The sequence below is a fragment of the Rutilus rutilus genome, assembly GCF_951802725.1.
Source record: "Rutilus rutilus genome assembly, chromosome: 19".
Lineage (NCBI taxonomy): Eukaryota > Metazoa > Chordata > Actinopteri > Cypriniformes > Leuciscidae > Rutilus > Rutilus rutilus.
Window position 1 is genome coordinate 25,378,682 of NC_140232.1, and position 20,386 is coordinate 25,399,067.

A 20,386-nucleotide genomic window follows, 5' to 3' on the forward strand; every position below is an offset into this window, starting at 1 on the left:
AGAATGATAACATTCAGAAAACAAATGAGTTTTGAGACGGGTTTTTAACTCAGAAATATTATTATTGCAGGAGAGAGACTTCCATAGTAGATGCTGAGTTGATATGAGTTTCAAAAGTGAGAGAATAACACCAACATTTTTAACAGTACTGGATGATTTGATGAGAGTAACAGCAATATCATAGGCAAAGTCAGTAGGAAGTGATGGGGTTCCAGTAATAATGATTTCAGTCTTGTCCATGTTTAGTTTCAGAAAGCTGGAGTTGAGCCATGAATATTTCATTAAATAATTTAGGTAATTCAATTAAATACATTTAATAATAAAACATTTTTTAGATAGCAATGATTTCTCTCATGTACTATTTCTCTCGCTCCTCATTTCTCCACTGAAAAACAAGAACCCTGTGAGGACCTGAGCATCTGGAATAACACTCAATCCCACTTCTCCCCCTCCGGCTCCTTCCACACGTCCTCACTCTCTCTCTCTTCATTCGAGAACAGATTGCTGTGATCATGAGGCCCCGTTGCCCACAGGTTGCTGCCCATCAAATGGTGCCACACTGGCGGGCACACGCGGGGTACACCGGTGGGGGGGGCGGCACGTGGGGGAGCATGACATAATCCATCTCTATTTCACATCTCTTAAAGCCCTTCACAGGTGCAGGACTCAAACATGTGCGTTCAATTGAACCGAGGTTTAACCGAATGACTCACTGTGGCGTGCCTCTGGTTTGCCAAGTGAATTGTTTGTACAGATGCAAACAATCCTTGGAATAAAATTGAAAGTGCTGAGAAATGTGATGTCAACCTGAGGGGGAATTTGTTCAAGAGAGTTTGATTTAGGAAACAAATGACTTTCTTCTTCTATTTTTTAGGATGAGTGCCGTAACTACATGAAGGTTCTCCTCAGTCGGCAGGGCGGATTGTTTATCTGCGGGACCAACGCCTTCAATCCCTTATGTGCCAATTATACAGTGAGTACTGCATGTTTGAAACACACTTGCACAAAAATGTATTGTTTCAGAACCTCACCACACCCTCTGTGCTTTCATTACCCCAAAGTTTTGTCAATGTTTTTGGGGTCTGTATTTTCCCATTATTTTTTTTTTCATACTTTTTTTTTATTCTCTGCAGCCCATTACATTTCTCACACATATTTTATTTCATTCTCACTAACTGCTTTTTTTGCTTCAAAACTTCACAGTGCATTTCAGAGCACTGCTTGCAGCATCGTTCCAAACGACTGGCTTCATTGGGTCGCTATGCATTTTTGACCCGGATGGGAATCACTTCACAACCCCCAAGCTAAAAAAGAATCCCCCCTGCCGTTTGTCTATACTCTGTTTTTCCACCTGCCTGACCGTCAATATGCCCAGAAGCAGCAAGCTGTTTCTGATGACCTCAAGAGCAGAGAGCTGTCATTAATCAGTCTAGATGTGGTTTTCTATGCGTGGTTGTGGTAATGCCACTCAATGGGCATGTTGTTTGAATCCAAGACTCTGTGTGACTGTGTGTGTGTGTGTGTGTGTGTGTGTGTGTGTGTGTGTGTGTGTGTGTGTTGGTTGTCTTCCATCCATCTGGCCGGTGACTCTATCGCCCCCAGCGTACGTGAGTCACATTAATGGAGGGTCTTAGCTGCAGGTCCACCTGCGGCATCAACTTGAAACATAAATGCTGCGCCAGACTTCTGAACCAATCACACTAATAATATACAACTTGCTGGATAAAGAAGGAAAACACATAATTACTAATCATCCACTCTGCCGGATTCTAGCCTGGAATAATATAATATTATATAATAATGACATTTTTATATACAGGTTAAACTCGAAAAATTTGAATATCGTGCAAAAGTTCATTTATTTCAGTAATTCAACTTAAAAGGTGAAACTAATATATTATATAGACTCATTACATTACAAGTGAGATATTTCAAGAGAATCTATGGGGCATTGCCAAGAGAAAGATGAGAGACATGAGACAGAACAATGCAGAAGAGCCGAAGGTCGCTATTGAAGCATCCTGGTCTTTCATAACACATCAGCAGTGCCACAGGCTGATAGCATCCATGCCAGTCCGTTAAGTAATTTCTCTGTTTAGTAGCAATTTGAGAAACTGCTTTAAGAGGAAAATTGCAGACACCCCGATCTTGACAACCACCTGCCACTATTTCCATCAAGGGATTCAGAAAGATAGAATTTTGTGTATGCAGTTCTCGAGGACATGAAGAAACTCTGTCTGTCAGGTCTGAAACACACTGTTGCAGATCTGAGTAAAAGAATTATCGCACACCTGTAATGCAACATTACACCTGTCAAGAGTTTAAGAGGCTCTCTAGAGACAGAAATGTATGATAGAGACAGAGAGAGAGAAAGAGAGTGCACAGGTTTATTTATAGTTAGTTGTAATGGCCTGAGAGTAATTTTCAGCTTGAACTGTTATTGTGCAATAAATTGCCTGTGGATGTTTTTGAAATTAAATTTTATGCATATGTTTTAACTCTGCTTCTGTTATTCCTACACTTGACACTATTTCTCTCTTTCTGCTTTTGTATTATCCAACTCTATATCTCGGAGGATCACGTTTATTTTGATAGTGTTAGTTATGCACGGTCATCTGTGCATTGGGCATTTTTGTCTCTAATTAATGAGTGTGTTTACTGTGTGTGTGTGTGCAGGGAGACACTCTTGAGATGGTGGGTGAAACCGTCAGTGGGATGGCTAGAAGCCCATATGACCCGAAACATGCCAACGTGGCCCTATATGCAGGTGAGACTCCGCCAGCATATTCTGTTGCTTTCTGCATTAACACAGTGAACATGACTGCATATTACAGGACTATATATAGATATACAGCAGTGCGGTAATGCTGATGTCCCTGCTGTTATTCTTTAACTTAATTACATGCCGGTCTATGAACAATATTTATGTCTATCTCTCAATCTAATCATGCACATATGCTGTCCAGCACATTCCCTGCACGACATTATGGCTTTACTGCTTCCTGCCTGGTCGAACCTAAAGGGAAATGAAATTTTTTTAAGTATATGAAGATGCATTACTCTGACAAAAGTATATTGAGAGCATATTTTTAGTCTGTAAGGCAGTGCTGATCCATCAGAGAAGGCAAGGAAGCTAAACAACTAAAAATAACTGTTGTTTTATCAATTTACCACATAATGTGCATAACTCAGATGCATGAAACATCTATTCTGATGCATAAAGGGGATATTTTAGATGGAAAAGGGGAAAGGTATATATTATATATTATTTTTTTTATTATATTAATCATTTTTAGAGAGGTTATATATATTATTATTAGATTATATTTTATATAATATTATCTCTACATATATCTCTGTCTACATATTATTATAGAGAGATATTTTATATAGTTTGTGTGCTGTTTTTGCAGAGGGGAATCTCTACACTGCCACAGTGACTGATTTTCTGGCCATTGATGCCGTGATCTACAGGAGTCTGGGGGACAATCCTGCCCTGCGCACGGTGAAACACGACTCCAAATGGTTTAGAGGTAATGAAGACGTCAATCGTTAGTTGACGGGAAGGGGAAGCCGTGCAGACTAGTGTCAGCACATGGATGTAATATTAATGGTGTTTGTGTATTGTATAATGTGTGTGAGAGAGAGTTAAGTGTACTTTACTGCTCCAAAACCTAGCCTACTGTCTTAATAGGCAACAGCCTGCTAACCATCATGAAATCTAACTATCATTTTAAATATATATATGTATATACAGTGAGGAAAATAAGTATTTGAACACCCTGCTATTTTGCAAGTTCTCCCACTTGGAAATCATGGAGGGGTCTGAAATTGTCATCGTAGGTGCATGTCCACTGTGAGAGACATAATCTAAAAAAAAAAATCCAGAAATCACAATATATGATTTTTTAACTATTTATTTGTATGATACAGCTGCAAATAATAAGTATATCAGCTAGAATTCTGACCCTCAAAGACCTGTTAGTCTGCCTTTAAAATGTCCACCTCCACTCCATTTATTATCCTAAATTAGATGCACCTGTTTGAGGTCGTTAGCTACATAAAGACACCTGTCCACCCCATACAATCAGTAAGAATCCAACTACTAACATGGCCAAGACCAAAGAGCTGTCCAAAGACACTAGAGACAAAATTGTACACCTCCACAAGGCTGGAAAGGGCTACGGGGAAATTGCCAAGCAGCTGGGTGAAAAAAGGTCCACTGTTGGAGCAATCATTAGAAAATGGAAGAAGCTAAACATGACTGTCAATCTCCCTTGGACTGGGGCTCCATGCAAGATCTCACCTCGTGGGGTCTCAATGATCCTAAGAAAGGTGAGAAATCAGCCCAGAACTACACGGGAGGAGCTGGTCAATGACCTGAAAAGAGCTGGGACCACCGTTTCCAAGGTTACTATTGGTAATACACTAAGACGTCATGGTTTGAAATCATGCATGGCACGGAAGGTTCCCCTGCTTAAACCAGCACATGTCAAGGCCCGTCTTAAGTTTGCCAATGACCATTTGGATGATCCAGAGGAGTCATGGGAGAAAGTCATGTGGTCAGATGAGACCAAAATAGAACTTTTTGGTCATAATTCCACTAAACGTGTTTGGAGGAAGAAGAATGATGAGTACCATCCCAAGAACACCATCCCTACTGTGAAGCATGGGGGTGGTAGCATCATGCTTTAGGGGTGTTTTTCTGCACATGGGACAGGGCGACTGCACTGTATTAAGGAGAGGATGACCGGGGCCATGTATTGCAAGATTTTGGGGAACAACCTCCTTCCCTCAGTTAGAGCATTGAAGATGGGTCGAGGCTGGGTCTTCCAACATGACAATGACCCGAAGCACACAGCCAGGATAACCAAGGAGTGGCTCTGTAAGAAGCATATCAAGGTTCTGGCGTGGCCTAGCCAGTCTCCAGACCTAAACCCAATAGAGAATCTTTGGAGGGAGCTCAAACTCCGTGTTTCTCAGCGACAGCCCAGAAACCTGACTGATCTAGAGAAGATCTGTGTGGAGGAGTGGGCCAAAATCCCTCCTGCAGTGAGTGCAAACCTGGTGAAAAACTACAGGAAACGTTTGACCTCTGTAATTGCAAACAAAGGCTACTGTACCAAATATTAACATTGATTTTCTCAGGTGTTCAAATACTTATTTGCAGCTGTATCATACAAATAAATAGTTAAAAAATCATACATTGTGATTTCTGGATTTTTTTTTTTTAGATTATGTCTCTCACAGTGGACATGCACCTACGATGACAATTTCAGACCCCTCCATGATTTCTAAGTGGGAGACCTTGCAAAATAGCAGGGTGTTCAAATACTTATTTTCCTCACTGTATATTAGGCTGTCAAAAATAACATGTTCATTTTTCTTCTTCTTCTGTTTAACATGTTGAAAACGTTAAACGAAATCAACGCAGCATAGTATATGATTACAGTATATCATTATGATATGTGGGCTCCGCGAGAACTCAGATTGTTACTGTCTGAGAAGCATCTCTATGTGAACACACATCCGAAACACACACACAGAAAGCTGCTTCTCAGACAGTGTGATTGTACAGATTTGAGGTTATCGTTTGCAAAAACATACACAAAATCATGACAAAATGCTTGTTTTTCTAAGTATCCTTGTAAGCACAGTCTTAAAAAAAAAAGTCTCAAATAAACATAAAGAGAGAAAATCGTACGCGTGTCAGATCAGCGTCATGTGCATGAGGTCTTAAAGTGACAGCAGCCAATATCCCTTGTACAGTCTGTGTCGTTAGTTTTAATCAAAGAAAAAAGCAAAAAGAGATAATCACTTAGTGCTCTTGTCTGAATAACTTTTGTAGGTTTAATAAGGAGTTTTAGGGTTTAAAAAGTAATCTTTATTAAATTTATACAATGAGGACTATGCAGTTATTTTACATTTGATTACTTCAATTTATGTAGAATTTCTAGCTTGAGCTGTTATATACAGTACAGTCATTTAACAATGTAAAGTATCAATAAAAACAGATCAGTGATATATTGAATTAAAATATTTATGTTTCACTGAGATTGTCACAATTGCATTCTGGGGTAGACATCTCATTAGTTTTTGGAGTGGAGCATTAACGTCAGGGTCGATAAGGCTTTCTAAGAATCCACATCTGAGTCAGCTGCAGTGTCAAAATCCACCCCTTCTTCCCATCTTCCTTTGCTCCGATGGTCTGTGGCCTGATGTGATCTCTCACTGATGCAGCAGAAAGCACATCTGTGTCCTGACTCAATCTCCCTCCTGCTGTCCTGGGTCACTTCCTGTCCCAAAACGCCCTCACTTTCCTCCTTTTGGTTTGTGTGTCCGTTGACGAGCTAATGGCCCTATTGGAAAGCAGCCTGTAGTTCAACACTGTAGTTCTGTCAGATCAGCCCTTCTGAAAACCATGTGATCTGAGAGAGCAGTAAAGTGTCCTGAACAGGAAATACTAATGGTTTGGTCCTGGTCGGTCTGTTTCAGAGCCGTACTTTGTGAATGCTGTGGAATGGGGGCCGCATGTCTACTTCTTTTTCAGAGAGATGGCCATGGAGTTCAACTACCTGGAGAAGGTGAGAGGATGGTAGAGCACAAGTCTCATTATTCTCAGGTTTCATAATGAGGAAAAAGTCCCCAATGTTCTCACATGTGTTTCTTCTAGAGTTTCATAAGACATCCAAAGAGTGCCAGTCTGCACTCAGAAGGCATATATTTCAATTCACTTGTAAAATTAAAAATTATTTATTGGCATTTATGGTTCTATGAAAAACCTTTAACATCCATTTGATTTTTTCATTGCACAAAAGGTTATTTATAGTGGAAAAAGGGTTCTTTAGATTATTATGTTCTTCACTCTAAGAAAAAAAAGATTATTTTAAGAACTGTTCACTATGGCCTGCCTTTTGGAACCTTTATTTTTACGAGAGTATAAATTCTCCCAAGAGCAAAGGATTTGGGCTATGATATTCACATTAATTTTATAGCTCTTTACTCTTACCACATATCAGCTATTGTCTTATTTGTTTCTATTTTGTTGTCTCATAAAGAATTTGAGTTTAATTCCCCTTGCTTAAACAGTTACATGACACCAAGATCATGGTTTCAATTCCCAGGGAAATTATCAAATGTATACATTGAATGCTATGTAAGTTAGTTTGGATGAAACATCTGCCATATGCATAAATGTAAACATAAAATTCCTGGGCTGCAAAAGAAAAATTGGAGTTAAACCTTCCTGTGGGATCGGTTTAGAAAGATCATGGAAAAAATAGTGGGAGTAATCTGAAATTGTGTTACCGTATGTCCAGTCTGGCAATATTATTCAAATGTCAATACTAACTACTGTATTTCCAGTCAGACTGCAGTATGACCTTTTCCCTGTTTTTGTGCTGAATGTTTAATTTAATAATCATGCCCTATAAAGCTGTTTTGAGTGTAATTTAAGCACACAGAAGTTGTTTTTCTGTTGTTGTTTTTCAAGGCAACTGAAATCCGTAATATCATTTACTGAAAACTGAGAAAAACACATCGACACACTAACAAGGGTTCCTATTATGTGAGAATTAGCAATGCAAGACTTCTGCAAGAACAGAATTGTGCTTGCGCAAGCATTTGTACTGCTGGACCTCGAGGAGAACAAAAACCCACTGTACTTTGGATTCAGCTCTTTTGAAATCACTTGCCGAACCCGTTTTAGGGAATGCTGACATTTTCATGAATGAATTTATATTAGCTTACCCATTTTACACAGACTAGCTACTCTCCAAAATCTGCTTAAAAACCACAAGGATTAAAAGATTTAGGGCTTTTTGGAGAGGATACAGTACTGTTTGATGTGCGTACTATCAAATGCTTAAAATTCATAATTAATATGCAAGTTAATTCCATTTTCTGTGACCTTAGGTGGTTGTGTCTCGCGTAGCACGCGTGTGCAAAACAGATCAGGGCGGTTCGCAGCGTGTGCTCGAAAAGCAATGGACGTCCTTCCTGAAAGCTCGGCTGAACTGCTCAATACCAGGAGACTCGCACTTCTACTTCAACCTCCTGCATTCCACCAGTCCCATCATCCGCATGCACGGCAGGGATATCATCCTCGCTGTCTTCTCCACACCCTCCAACAGGTGGGTCGCAGCCTTTACGTGCAAACACTGACGAAAACCTTTTCTCGGCAGCAGTCAAGAAACAAGAAAAGAACCACCCACGATGCATATTGCGCACAAAAATGGAAAAAAACTGGTTGAAATCACTAGCTTCTCTCCGATTGGCTGGCTTCCAGTTTCCAGGAGTCAGGGTGCACTGGTTTTTATCAGTCTGCTACTGAGAAAAGTTGTATTTGCAGGTTTCTAGGCTTTTACAATGAGCTTTTCTGTTGAAGAATTTGCCTCAGGATTTGCCAAAGTTTGCTAGGAATCAATCTTTGAAAGATTTTGTTGGAAACTCTTGATAGCAAATACTGTGAACAAGATATACAAGCATACCTACTCTACCGTTCATAGGTTTAGGGTCAGTAGATTAAAAAAAGAAGAAAAAATTATGATATTATATTATACAGTTCTTTTGAACTTTATATTCATCAAAGAATCCTGAGAAAAATGTATCACTGTTTCCACAAAAATATTAAACAGTTTTTAACATTGATTATAGGAAATGTTATTTAAGCACCATATCAGCATATTAGATGATTTTTGAAGGATCATGTGACACTGAAGACTGGCGTATTGGCAGCTGAAAATACAGCTTTGCATCACAGGACGAAATTACAATTTAAACTATATTCAAAAAAAAACAAAAAAAACATTGACATATTGAATAGAATAGGTGACCTCTTTCTGACAAAGTGGGCAGCATTTAATTGAATAAACTGCAATATAGACCTTCACATTGAAAATGTGGCTAAAGAAGACTAAGAACCACCTGATTCCAACCAGACTGTGAATCTCAAGAGATAAACTCCCAAATATAGTGCATTAGCAGCCTCATTGATAGACAGTTGAGCTGGAAATATCACAGGCTGGTGGCAACAGCAGAGCACTGGGAAACGGGTACAATCGCTCTGGGTTTAGGTCGTCCTGTGGGATTGTGGGTGAAAAACCTCTGAATATAGAACACTGGTGCGACACTGCAGGGAATATTATTGCAGGTTTTAATGGCATGTAGAGAGGCTCTGTGACAGAATGGGAAGGGGAAGAGATAGATATTGATGTAAGAATGAGGAATGGAATTGATGGTGGGGAGATGTACACATGCTGACAGGCTGTCACCAAAATGACACACTTAGAGAGGAAAGCAACAACAAAACATATTTTTGGGATCAGGGAGCAAGTGCATGTTTTGATGGAGTTTGCTGGAAATAATTACAGGAAAGAATATGAGAACATGAAAAGAGGGAGGGCTGTCAAAAGGGATGTGAAGACGCTGAAAGAGTCATTACTATGAGAGGAAATGAAGAGAAGAGAAAATTTATAGAAAAGGGTTCATGTATGCACTTTTCTACCAGTGTGTGTGATCAAGGTATGAGAGTGACTGCAGTGCTTAAAGGGACAGTTCACCCAAAATTGTGTCACCCCCAAAAAAAGTCTCCTGCTCATAAAGGCTGCATTTATTTGATCAGTAAATGCAGTAAAAACAGTAATTTCGTGACATTATTCACGTTTAAAAGAACTGTTTTTACTTTAATATAATTTAAAATGTAATTTATTCCTGTGATGGCAAAGCTGAATTTTCAGCATCTGTATGATCCTTTAGAAATGATTTCTTATTATCAATGTTGAAAACAGGTGTGCTTCTTTTTAATGTTTTTATGTTTTTAAGAATTATCTGATTGATAGAAGTTAAAAAAAGAAAAAAAAAAAAGAACTGCATCTGTTTTAAATTTTGCAACAGATGTCTTTACTTTTGGTTTTGATCAAATTAAATCATCCTTGCTGATAAAGTATTCATTTCTTTCAAAAACAAAATCACACTGACCAAAAACTTTTGAATATGTAGACTAAATCAATGAAAAATTTGAAATAAATTTAAAATAAAATGTTAAAAAAAATGTTTAGCAATCACAGTATTATATTGTACAGTATATTCCTATTGAGATTTACTAAAGATTACATTTAACAGTTTTATTGAATCATTAATGTTTTTAAATATTTACTTTGAGTAAGCATTTGATGAATGCAAAGGTCATCTAAATGTAATGATTAGAATGATTTTGTTTTTTATTTGAAAGTGAAATAAGACTTAGTCAAATTTCAGACTCTACATCAGTTGAAAATTCATTTAATATCTTGTTGAGTTATGTCCTCGGTGTGTGTAAGAGCGTGCATGATTTGTAATATTTTTATGAGACCTGTGTGTGTGCGACAAATGAAGAGCAACGAGCACCCTCTGAATGATGGAGGAAGGGCAGGACTCCCAGCATGCAAATGTGTATTTATGTCAGAGCATGGGCCAAACCTCAGCAAATGCCAAGTCTAATAACATCTCAGCCTGCTAATGGCTGCTCTGGGGGGTCGAGATGGGAAGAGAAAAAGATGAAGGATGAGTATTTGTTGTGTGAGTGTGTGTGTGTGTGTGTGTGTGTGTGTGTGTGTGTGTGGGGGGGGGGGGGGGGGGGGGGGGGGGGGGGGTCAATAATAGCCCACGTCTTCCCCCACCTCTCCTTCACAAGAGTTAAAAAACGCTTTTATCATCTGGCTCATATAGAGACATGGGTTCCTCTCCTCCCCTCTTATCCTGAGGGCACAGATCCACGGCGGGCTCAGTAAGAGATGGAGCACCGAGGTGCAGTGGCAGGGAGCGTCCAGCTGTACAAGCATTCCCGTCTGCAGCTGCAGTCCTCTATAAACAGCGCAGGGGGCTCCGCTAGCCTGCCGGGAGGATGTGTGGTCTGTTAAAGGGCTCTCAGACAAATTGCCGGGACCGGTTAGTGCGTGGCAGACGCAGCAGCAGGGGAGGACTATGGGAATGAGAGGAGGGCATTCTGGGATGTGGTTGAGATGGGTATAAGTATTATGGGAAGGACTGTAATAAAGTGCAGATTGTCTAAAAGTCAGTGGTGACTCATGCTAAATGGAGAGTGATTACAGGACTATTCTGCTGATTTTGAACATTTTGATGATCAAGCTGATTTTTTTATACATGAGCACATTTAAATTCTAAATCTTACTTGAAATATTCATGCACATTTTTTTCCAAAAAAGCCAAGCCAAGAGTCACAAGTGATTGTAGTGAGTGATTTGAATGAATAACCCTAATTTGTAATGCTTAATAGAATGAGTAGTTAGTTTTCATAAAAGAGGCATGTACTGTAGTCTTGTACTTTACTTGGTTCTTATTTTCATATACACTACCATTCAAACGTTTGGGGTTGGTAAGATTTTGTAATGTTTTTGAATGAAGTCTCTTATGCTCACCAAGGCTGCATTTATTTGATCAAAATACAGTAAAAACAATAATACTGTGAAATATGATTAACATTTAAATGAACTGATTTCAGTTATACATAACTGCTTATTCAATAAGCTGATTTGATAAAGAAACCTTTTTTTATGTTGAAATTAATGTTGAAAACAGCTGTGTTGCATAATATTCCTGTGGAAACCATGATACATTTTTTAGGATTCTTTGATGAATAGAAAGATCAAAATTAAATAGAATATATATATATATATATATATATATATATATATATATATATATATAAATTACAAATGTCTTTACTGTCACTTTTGATCAAATTTAAGTGTCCTTGCTTAATAGAATTTCTATTTTATTATTAATAATTAAATATAAAAAAATAAGTATTAATTTCTTCAAATCAAAGTTTGCAATGTTATGATTCATTTCAGAGGTGGTTGGTTTGGTTCATGGTTTATTCTTCATTGAAGAATGTTTTTAAATCTCTCTGGAGGAAATGAATGGAAAAAATACTTCCTGAACCCATGATTGGAAAAAATGAGTCATAATTTCTCTCCATTATACTTTGCTGTATAAAGCATCAATACAGTTTTCTGCTTTTTTTTTTTTTGCCCTTTGTTTTGTGCACATGGACTGTAGTAGATTACATGAAATCATGGAAAGAAAAGGGGGGAACTTGCGTTGCCCACACGAGTCAAAGCATGTGCTAGGGTGTTGAGGATGATTTCCAGGGCTTGCTGTATGGTTGCTAGGAGTTCTGGGAGTTTGGTTAGAAGTTCAAGATAAATCTTAGCTCACCTCCAAGTGTCCAAGATATTCTTATCCCTAGACATGGCTCGGGTCATTCCTAGATAGTACACTAGCATTCAAAGGATGATTCTTTGGTGAATCAAATATGTTCCAATAAAACATTAAAGAGCCTTCATACATATTAAGTATTTTCAGAATATTCTCTGTATAGAAGACCGGTTTCACTCTCACAGAAACAGAGCAGGCGGGAGAGAGGTGTTTGCATCTCATTTGAGCTCCCGATGCTTCGAGGTGTGAGGTCGAGGCTCCAAGCAGAGCAGGAGAGATGAAGTGAGATTGTTGTAAATGAGAGGCTGCAGGTGAGATCATCCTCTCAGTGGATCATGGTGGATGCAGGAGGAGGATGCTGAGTTCAGATTGAAGGGGGAAATGAAAGAAGGCCAGAATCTGCTGGAGAGGCACACGCTCGGGTTTGAGGCAGCTGAGGGACTTTTAAAAGAGAGAGTGGAGACAGAGAGAGCTCATAAAGGTGAAGAGGAAAAAGAGGAATGAGCAAGGAGAAGCGTTTTGACAGAGCTCCAAGATGAGACGTACAGAAAGAGACTGAGGAACTTTTCTGTTTAAACTGGAAGACATTACATTAATTCAGTCAGACTTCCTTTACTAATCATAGCATTATATTTACAGTACAAATTTGTTTAAAGGAATAGGTCACTCAAAAATAGTAATTGTGTCATCAATTACTCTGCCTCATTCCAAATTTTTCACATTGTAGAAAACTGATTTTTTTTTTCAGTTCAAATATCTGAAGATAAAGATAAATATACTTGAAGCAACTCTGCATTCAATATTAAGACTTGGTTTGAGAGATTTTATCTTTATTATGAGTGTATTTTTATTGCACTGGCAGTTTTCTTTTTCTTTTTAAAGTAAAAAGTAAAAAAAAATGAAAATTCTGCTAGTGCAGTAAGACAAAATACGACTCTGAAAACAAGCCTTAATATTTTATGCATATTTTTATATTTATTCTAAATGCTGGCAAACCATTCAAACAAGACCAATTAAAATCATTAGTAAAAATGTTTTGTAAACTAAACTAAAATTGGTACTTTAGAAAATATTGATGTCACAATAGGGAGCTATTCAGTATTCAGCAATTATAACTGAGTTTATTTGATTTTTACATTAACATTTTAAAGATACAGTAGCATAAATGGTGGGGTTTTGTGGGTGGTATTGTAAACTACGTCTGTAAGAAACCTGAACTATTCATAAAATGCAACAAAAATAATAAAAGTAAATAATAATAAACAATAAAAGTTTAGCACAAAATTGTTTTAGAAACTATACATAATGTTTGTGTATAAAATAAGTTTGTATGTGAAAGAAATGGTATAAGAAACAAGAATGCAGAAGACGTTATGATATTCTGTTTTAAAAAGAGAAAGCCATGTTCTGCCAATGCTACAAGTTGTTCACCTGTCAGGCTTTTTGGAGGGTCTGCAGTGTGTCAGACTGATGACATTGATGTTCAGGCTGATATGAGGCTAATGAGGTCTTGTCAGAAAATTGCCTGAATGCTGAAGCTGAACCGTTTGAACAGTTTTAGCTCTGTCAATCAGTAGGTCATTCTCAGCTGCTTTCTGGCCTATGCTTTCACACACACACATATTAAAACCCACTGCAACCAGTGGACATGTTGCAGATGTGTCCCAAAATGCTATTGGAGACAGCTGTTTATCCTTGCTTCTGCCCCTGAGCTTTATAGACTCTCACATTAATTCCCTTCCAGCAAGACATACGGTTATACTGACCACAAAGCCCAGATCAGCATGGGTGATTTTGCCAGGTCAGCTTGGGTGTCACTCCATCCAGACCTGAACCTGCCACCCAATCTCTTAGAGTCATAGCCCATAGAATCATGGGTGACAAACTTACTGTGTGCACCAAGAAGATTGTGAGAGCTATAGAGCTCAAGAGAGTGGTGGAGAGGGAGTGAACGACTCACCTGTGTCAAGGATGCATGAGAATACAGCTGTGGCTTGTACTTATAAAGTATGTCAGTGCCAGGAATCTGAGGAGGAAGTAGAGAAGGATAGAGTGAGTGGGCGTAAACGAGAACTGAACTGACTCACCCTGTGTGACTCTCTCTTCTCTCTTAAGAAAGTCTTTAAGTGCTGAAAGCTGTCACTTCACCAGAGACAAATCACTTCAGGACAGTTTAGAGAATGAAGCTCAGTGTTGCAGTAGGAGGAGAGAGAGAGATGCAATCACGATTTGGGTTTCCATTCATGTATTTTTATGTGCATTTTGAGATCTTTCATAAAAATTGCTGTATGGAGAAACTGAGATGTGTAAGATTTACAAAAAATCCATAACAAACAAACAGTTCTGCTCATATTCATGTTTACATACCCCTTGCAGAATATGCAAGATATTATACATTTTTACAAAATAAGAGAGATCATAAAAATTGCATGTTATTTTTTTATTTATTTAGTTTTGTCCTGAATAAGCTGTTTCACATAACAGATGTTTACATACAGTTTGCACTCTTAAAAAATAAAAGTTCTTTGAACCTATCCATCCATGGAACCATTGTGCTAAAGTGTGCTTTATAGTGAAAAAAGTTCTTTAAATTATTAAATTGTTCTTCACACTAAGAAAAAATGGTCTAAGAACTAATCAATGAAAGTTTATTTTGAGAACCCAAAATGTTTCTTTATGGCACCATTGTGAAAACCCCCTTTTGAGACCAATTTCCCCTTTTGAATTTATTTTAAAGAGTGAACAAGAAAAAATTACTTTTGCATTTACACAAATAAACCTTAAAATGTAAAAATAAAGTTTACATATACTTGAATCATAATGCTGTGTGTTGTTTCCTGGATGATCCACGACTGTTTTTATGTTTCATTCACTGATGCTCAAGAAGGAAACATTATACATTAAGAGATGCAATCAGAATACAAACCACACATTTTAAGGTATTCCTTGTTCATGGCATGAAGATGCTAATTGCTAGGGGTTGATTTAAGTCCCTGATTCCATGTCTAAGTAATAGAAATACTAATTATTTCCATATTACAATATCATTGGATTCCTTTAAGATGCAGACAGTCACATTCACTAAAATAAATAAACTGTTAATTGGACAACTTTAGGTGTAAAATACAATACAATAAAAACAAAATGTTCTAAACTTCGAATTACATGCAGTTTTACATTTATATGTAAATTTTTTAACTTTGCAAGTAAAAACTAAAAGATTAATTATGTAATTTTACATGGTAGAAGGACATTCCCAAGGACAAGTCCCTGCTTGACAAGACATATGAATATATTTCATATAGATAATTAAGTTTCTTATTTTTGTTTTCATTAATATACATTAGTTTATTATGTTTTGTTTTACAATTTCTGTTTAGTTAATGTGTATTGCATTATTTTAGTGTAATCTGTTACCCTAATGTTGTTTTGTCTTTGTGTGTATGACCCTGTGCTCAATATGAGTATTGGTCATGTTGAATTCTGATTCATCATGTGGCTTTCTATTGAGCCACTTGTATTATTGTTGGAGAAACCCAAGAATGTTTCTCACTGTTGCATTTGTGTATTGCTGCGTTCTTGAATAGTTCCTCAGTGGGAGGTAAAGGTCAAGGACTGGAAGAGCTTGCAGTCACCCAATGTTTCCTGTGACAGCTCTGGACAATATTCTCTGCTCTAGTTACCTTGAAATGACTGTCCAACTACCCACTGTATGGACCTTTCAAGGCTCTCAACTAATGTTTTTTCGACATGTTAGTGATAAATTAAATCCATTTGGTGTTGCAAGCCTCCTCCAGCACAGAGCAGTATCATGGAAACAGAACAGATCTGAGTATCATGGAAACAGAACAGGTCTGAGTATCACATAATACGAACATTGTGCCGTGTTTTTGCAGTATTCCTGGCTCTGCAGTGTGTGCTTTCGACATGGAGCAGCTGGCTGGAGTGTTTGATGGAAGATTTAAAGAGCAGAAATCGCCCGAGTCGATATGGACACCTGTTCCAGATGAGGTTGTGCCCAAACCGAGGTACTGAATGAAATGACATTTACAACTTTAGAGAGTGTTTTATGTCCTCAAATGCCAACCTGCAGAGAGAAAGTTTATAATAATGCGCTGTGTTTATGAATTTCTCAGGCCGGGTGGTTGTGCCATTCAAGGCACGAAGTTCAACTCCTCCAACTCTTTCCCCGATGACATGCTAACTTTTGTCAAGACCCATCCGCTGATGGATGAAGCCGTCCCATCGCTCGGTCAGAGACCATGGATTGTTAGGACCATGGTCAGGTGAGGACAACTTTCTCTCAGGCAGCCTAGACCAGGTTGTCTACTGTTAAAACCAGGTCATACAGGGAACATGGTATCTGGTTTGTCACTGGTCTGAAGTGGAGTACCAGCTCCAGTTGAGCTATCAAGTCAAACTTAATCACACCATCTGGTAGTCCATCAACCACCTAGACTACCTTGGGCCAGCAAATTACCAACTTCAAACTTCAGAAGCTGGCAAAAGTCAAGCAAAAGAACACTAGCTGCTAACTTCGCCCAGCCTGTGTCGTCTGCTCGCATTAGTATCTGTCCAATCTCAGTCTTCAGACTATGGGGTTCCAGCAGCTGGGGTTTCTCAGCATCCCACAGGGCACAACAAGATTATGGTGACAAGTTGTTTGTGTCATTTTAAACACTCAAGGAGATGAGTCTTATTTTAGAAAGCTGAATCATCCTAGTAGAGCAGTTTTGGTTTCCTCAAGATATGCCAGTTTGTCAATGCAAATTGCTTTTCGGATTTATGCGTTTTGTTATTTTGGCAGCAGGTTTTGGTTTACAATTTAATGCCTCTTTTCCACATTCGGTCTCATTTGAGAATTAATTAAGTTGTCTTCTGTTGCTTTCAGATACCAGCTCAACAAAATGGTGGTGGACACAAACGCCGGTCCCTATGGCAACCAGACAGTCCTTTTCCTGGGTTCCAGCCGAGGGACCATCCTCAAATTCCTCGTTACCCCTAACAGGGATAACACTGTGACGAACAGCAATGTGTTCCTCGAGGAACTGGAAGGCTACAACCCAGACAGGTAGAGGTTAATTTTGAAACGTGCCCTTTTGTGATTGTATATTGGTGGAGAATCACAAGCCACAGCATGCAAACAGATGGGGCGTTAGCTGGTCATTATTTCTTGCTGAAGGTGGTAGGAGTTTGCAAGCAACACTCATTTTCCATGGATATTGTGCTAATTGCATCTTGATCCAAACAGACAAAATGCTGTTTATTCTGTTTCTCCTCACATTCGCACATTCGATACCACTAATTAAAAAAACGAGAAACTTTTTACACTCTAGTCTAAAGCAAAAAAAACATATGCTGTAAATCTGGTTAGCCTGTCTGCAGGGTGTTAATTTCCAAACACAGAATTAGCTAAACAAAACAAAGACCCTTGATAAAACATGAATCAGCACGAATCACTAAAAATGTCCATGCAATTTATCAGAGTAGGAGTGTGTGTGTGGTGAGAATGGCGGCTTTGACAGTGCTAGCTTTGTCTAGCGCAGCGGGAAACAGGCTAATCAGAGGAGTGTAGATGGAGTAATCAGATCAGGCTCCGATCATGCTGGCCTTGCATAACCTCTGCCATCTCTCATCACACGGCGGTAAAGAGGTAAATCATTTGACACGCGCAGGGTCAGGGAGGCCGCGACCGACGGAAAATGCTCAAAAATGCATGTGTCATCATCCATATCGATCAAGACACTGTAGCGAAACAAACACAATTAAGATGGCTGGCTTGGGTGTTAATTCATGTCAATCTCTTTTTTTTATAAACGCTTTCCTTTTATCTCACTGTCTTTGTATCTTCTGTGTAAGTTGTCTGACTTTTGTCTATGAAATAGTCTTTTTCTCGCTTGTTTTCTGTGATCTAACTATAGCAGTGGTTCATATTCATCTCTTACGTCTTCTGTTTTGCTCTCCTACTCACATGTGTCAAGAGAGCCAGCTTTTTTCTTCGTAAATCAGTTTAAACTTGCCAGTGGCACCTTTTTATCTCACCCTCTCTCTGTTCTCTTCCTGTTTCTCCCCTTCGTTACTTGTTTTGGCTGCCTAAAAAAGGAGCTGTACGACTGCAATGATTCATTCATTCATTTTTTTCTCTCTCACTACGCATTTTTCAACCAGGGCTGTCAATTAAATGTGTTCATTTAGTGGCACATTATATACATATTCACCTATATGATCATTCTATGTTTGTGCATGTTTGTATACACATATTGTGTATGTGTGTGTATATATATATATATTTGATACACTGATGATTTTGCAGGTTTTCCTACTTACAAAGCATGTAGAGGTCTGTAATTTTTTATCATAGGTACACTTCAACTGTGAGAGACGGAATCTAAAACAAAAATCCAGAAAATCACATTGTATGATTTTTAAATAATTAATTTGCATTTTATTGCATGACATAAGTATTTGATCACCTACCAACCAGTAAGAATTCCGGCTCTCACAGACCTGTTAGTTTTTCTTTAAGAAACTCTCCTTTTCTCCACTCATTACCTGTATTAACTGCACCTGTTTGAACTCGTTACCTGTATAAAAGACACCTGTTCACACTCAATCAAACCGACTCCAACCTCTCCACAATGGCCAAGACCAGAGAGCTGTGTAAGGACATCAGGGATAAAATTGTAGACCCGCACAAGGCTGGGATGGGCTACAGGACAATAGGCAAGCAGCTTGGTGAGAAGACAACAACTGTTGGTGCAATTATTAGAAAATGGAAGAAGTTCAAGATGACGGTCAATCTCCCTCGGTCTGGGGCACCATGCAAGATCTCACCTCGTGGGGCATCAATGATCATGAGGAAGGTGAGGGATCAGCCCAGAACTACACGGCAGGACCTGGTCAATGACCTGAAGAGAGCTGGGACCACAGTCTCAAAGAAAACCATTAGTAACACACTACGGCGTCATGGATTAAAATTCTGCAGCGCACGCAAGGTCCCCCTGCTCAAGCCAGCGCATGTCCAGGCCCGTCTGAAGTTTGCCAATGACCATCTGGATGATCCAGAGGAGGAATGGGAGAAGGTCATGTGGTCTGATGAGACAAAAATAGAGCTTTTTGGTCTAAACTCCACTCGCCGTGTTTGGAGGAAGAAGAAGGATGAGTACAACCCCAAGAACACCATCCCAACCGTGAAGCATGGAGGTGGAAACATCATTATTTGGGGATGCTTTTCTGCTAAGGGGACAGGACGACTGCACCGTATTGAGGGGAGGATGGATGGGGCCATGTATCGCGAGATCTTGGCCAACAACCTCCTTCCCTCAGTAAGAGCATTGAAGATGGGTCGTGGCTGGGTCTTCCAGTGGCTGGGTCCTCATCGTAGGTGCATGTCCACTGTGAGAGACATAATCTAAAAAAAAAAATCCAGAAATAACAATGTATGATTTTTTTAACTATTTATTTGTATGATACAGCTGCAAATAAGTATTTGAACACCTGAGAAAATCAATGTTAATATTTGGTACAGTAGCCTTTGTTTGCAATTACAGAGGTCAAACGTTTCCTGTAGTTTTTCACCAGGTTTGCACACACTGCAGGAGGGATTTTGGCCCACTCCTCCACACAGATCTTCTCTAGATCAGTCAGGTTTCTGGGCTGTCGCTGAGAAACACGGAGTTTGAGCTCCCTCCAAAGATTCTCTATTGGGTTTAGGTCTGGAGACTGGCTAGGCCACGCCAGAACCTTGATATGCTTCTTACAGAGCCACTCCTTGGTTATCCTGGCTGTGTGCTTCGGGTCATTGTCATGTTGGAAGAGCCAGCCTCGACCCATCTTCAATGCTCTAACTGAGGGAAGGAGGTTGTTCCCAAAAATCTCGCAATACATGGCCCCGGTCATCCTCTCCTTAATACAGTGCAGTCGCCCTGTCCCATGTGCAGAAAAACACCCCCAAAGCATGATGCTACCACCCCCATGCTTCACAGTAGGGATGGTGTTCTTGGGATGGTACTCATCATTCTTCTTCCTCCAAACACGTTTAGTGGAATTATGACCAAAAAGTTATATTTTGGTCTCATCTGACCACATGACTTTCTCCCATGACTCCTCTGGATCATCCAAATGGTCATTGGCAAACTTAAGACGGGCCTTGACCTGGTTTAAGCAG

The 20,386-nt window shown here is 39.1% G+C and overlaps 1 protein-coding gene across 1 annotated transcript in view; it reads left to right on the forward strand.

Annotated features, from left to right (window-relative positions):
• sema6bb (sema domain, transmembrane domain (TM), and cytoplasmic domain, (semaphorin) 6Bb) overlaps positions 1-20,386 on the forward strand; it is a 116,879-nt gene that overhangs the window by 76,803 nt on the left and 19,690 nt on the right. Inside the window, exons 6-13 of the mRNA XM_084389197.1 lie at positions 875-973; positions 2,677-2,767; positions 3,414-3,533; positions 6,496-6,584; positions 7,915-8,132; positions 16,116-16,247; positions 16,356-16,505; positions 17,111-17,290. Of these exons, the coding sequence (XP_084245323.1) occupies positions 875-973; positions 2,677-2,767; positions 3,414-3,533; positions 6,496-6,584; positions 7,915-8,132; positions 16,116-16,247; positions 16,356-16,505; positions 17,111-17,290 (1,079 nt within the window). The remainder of the gene's footprint in view (positions 1-874; positions 974-2,676; positions 2,768-3,413; positions 3,534-6,495; positions 6,585-7,914; positions 8,133-16,115; positions 16,248-16,355; positions 16,506-17,110; positions 17,291-20,386) is intronic.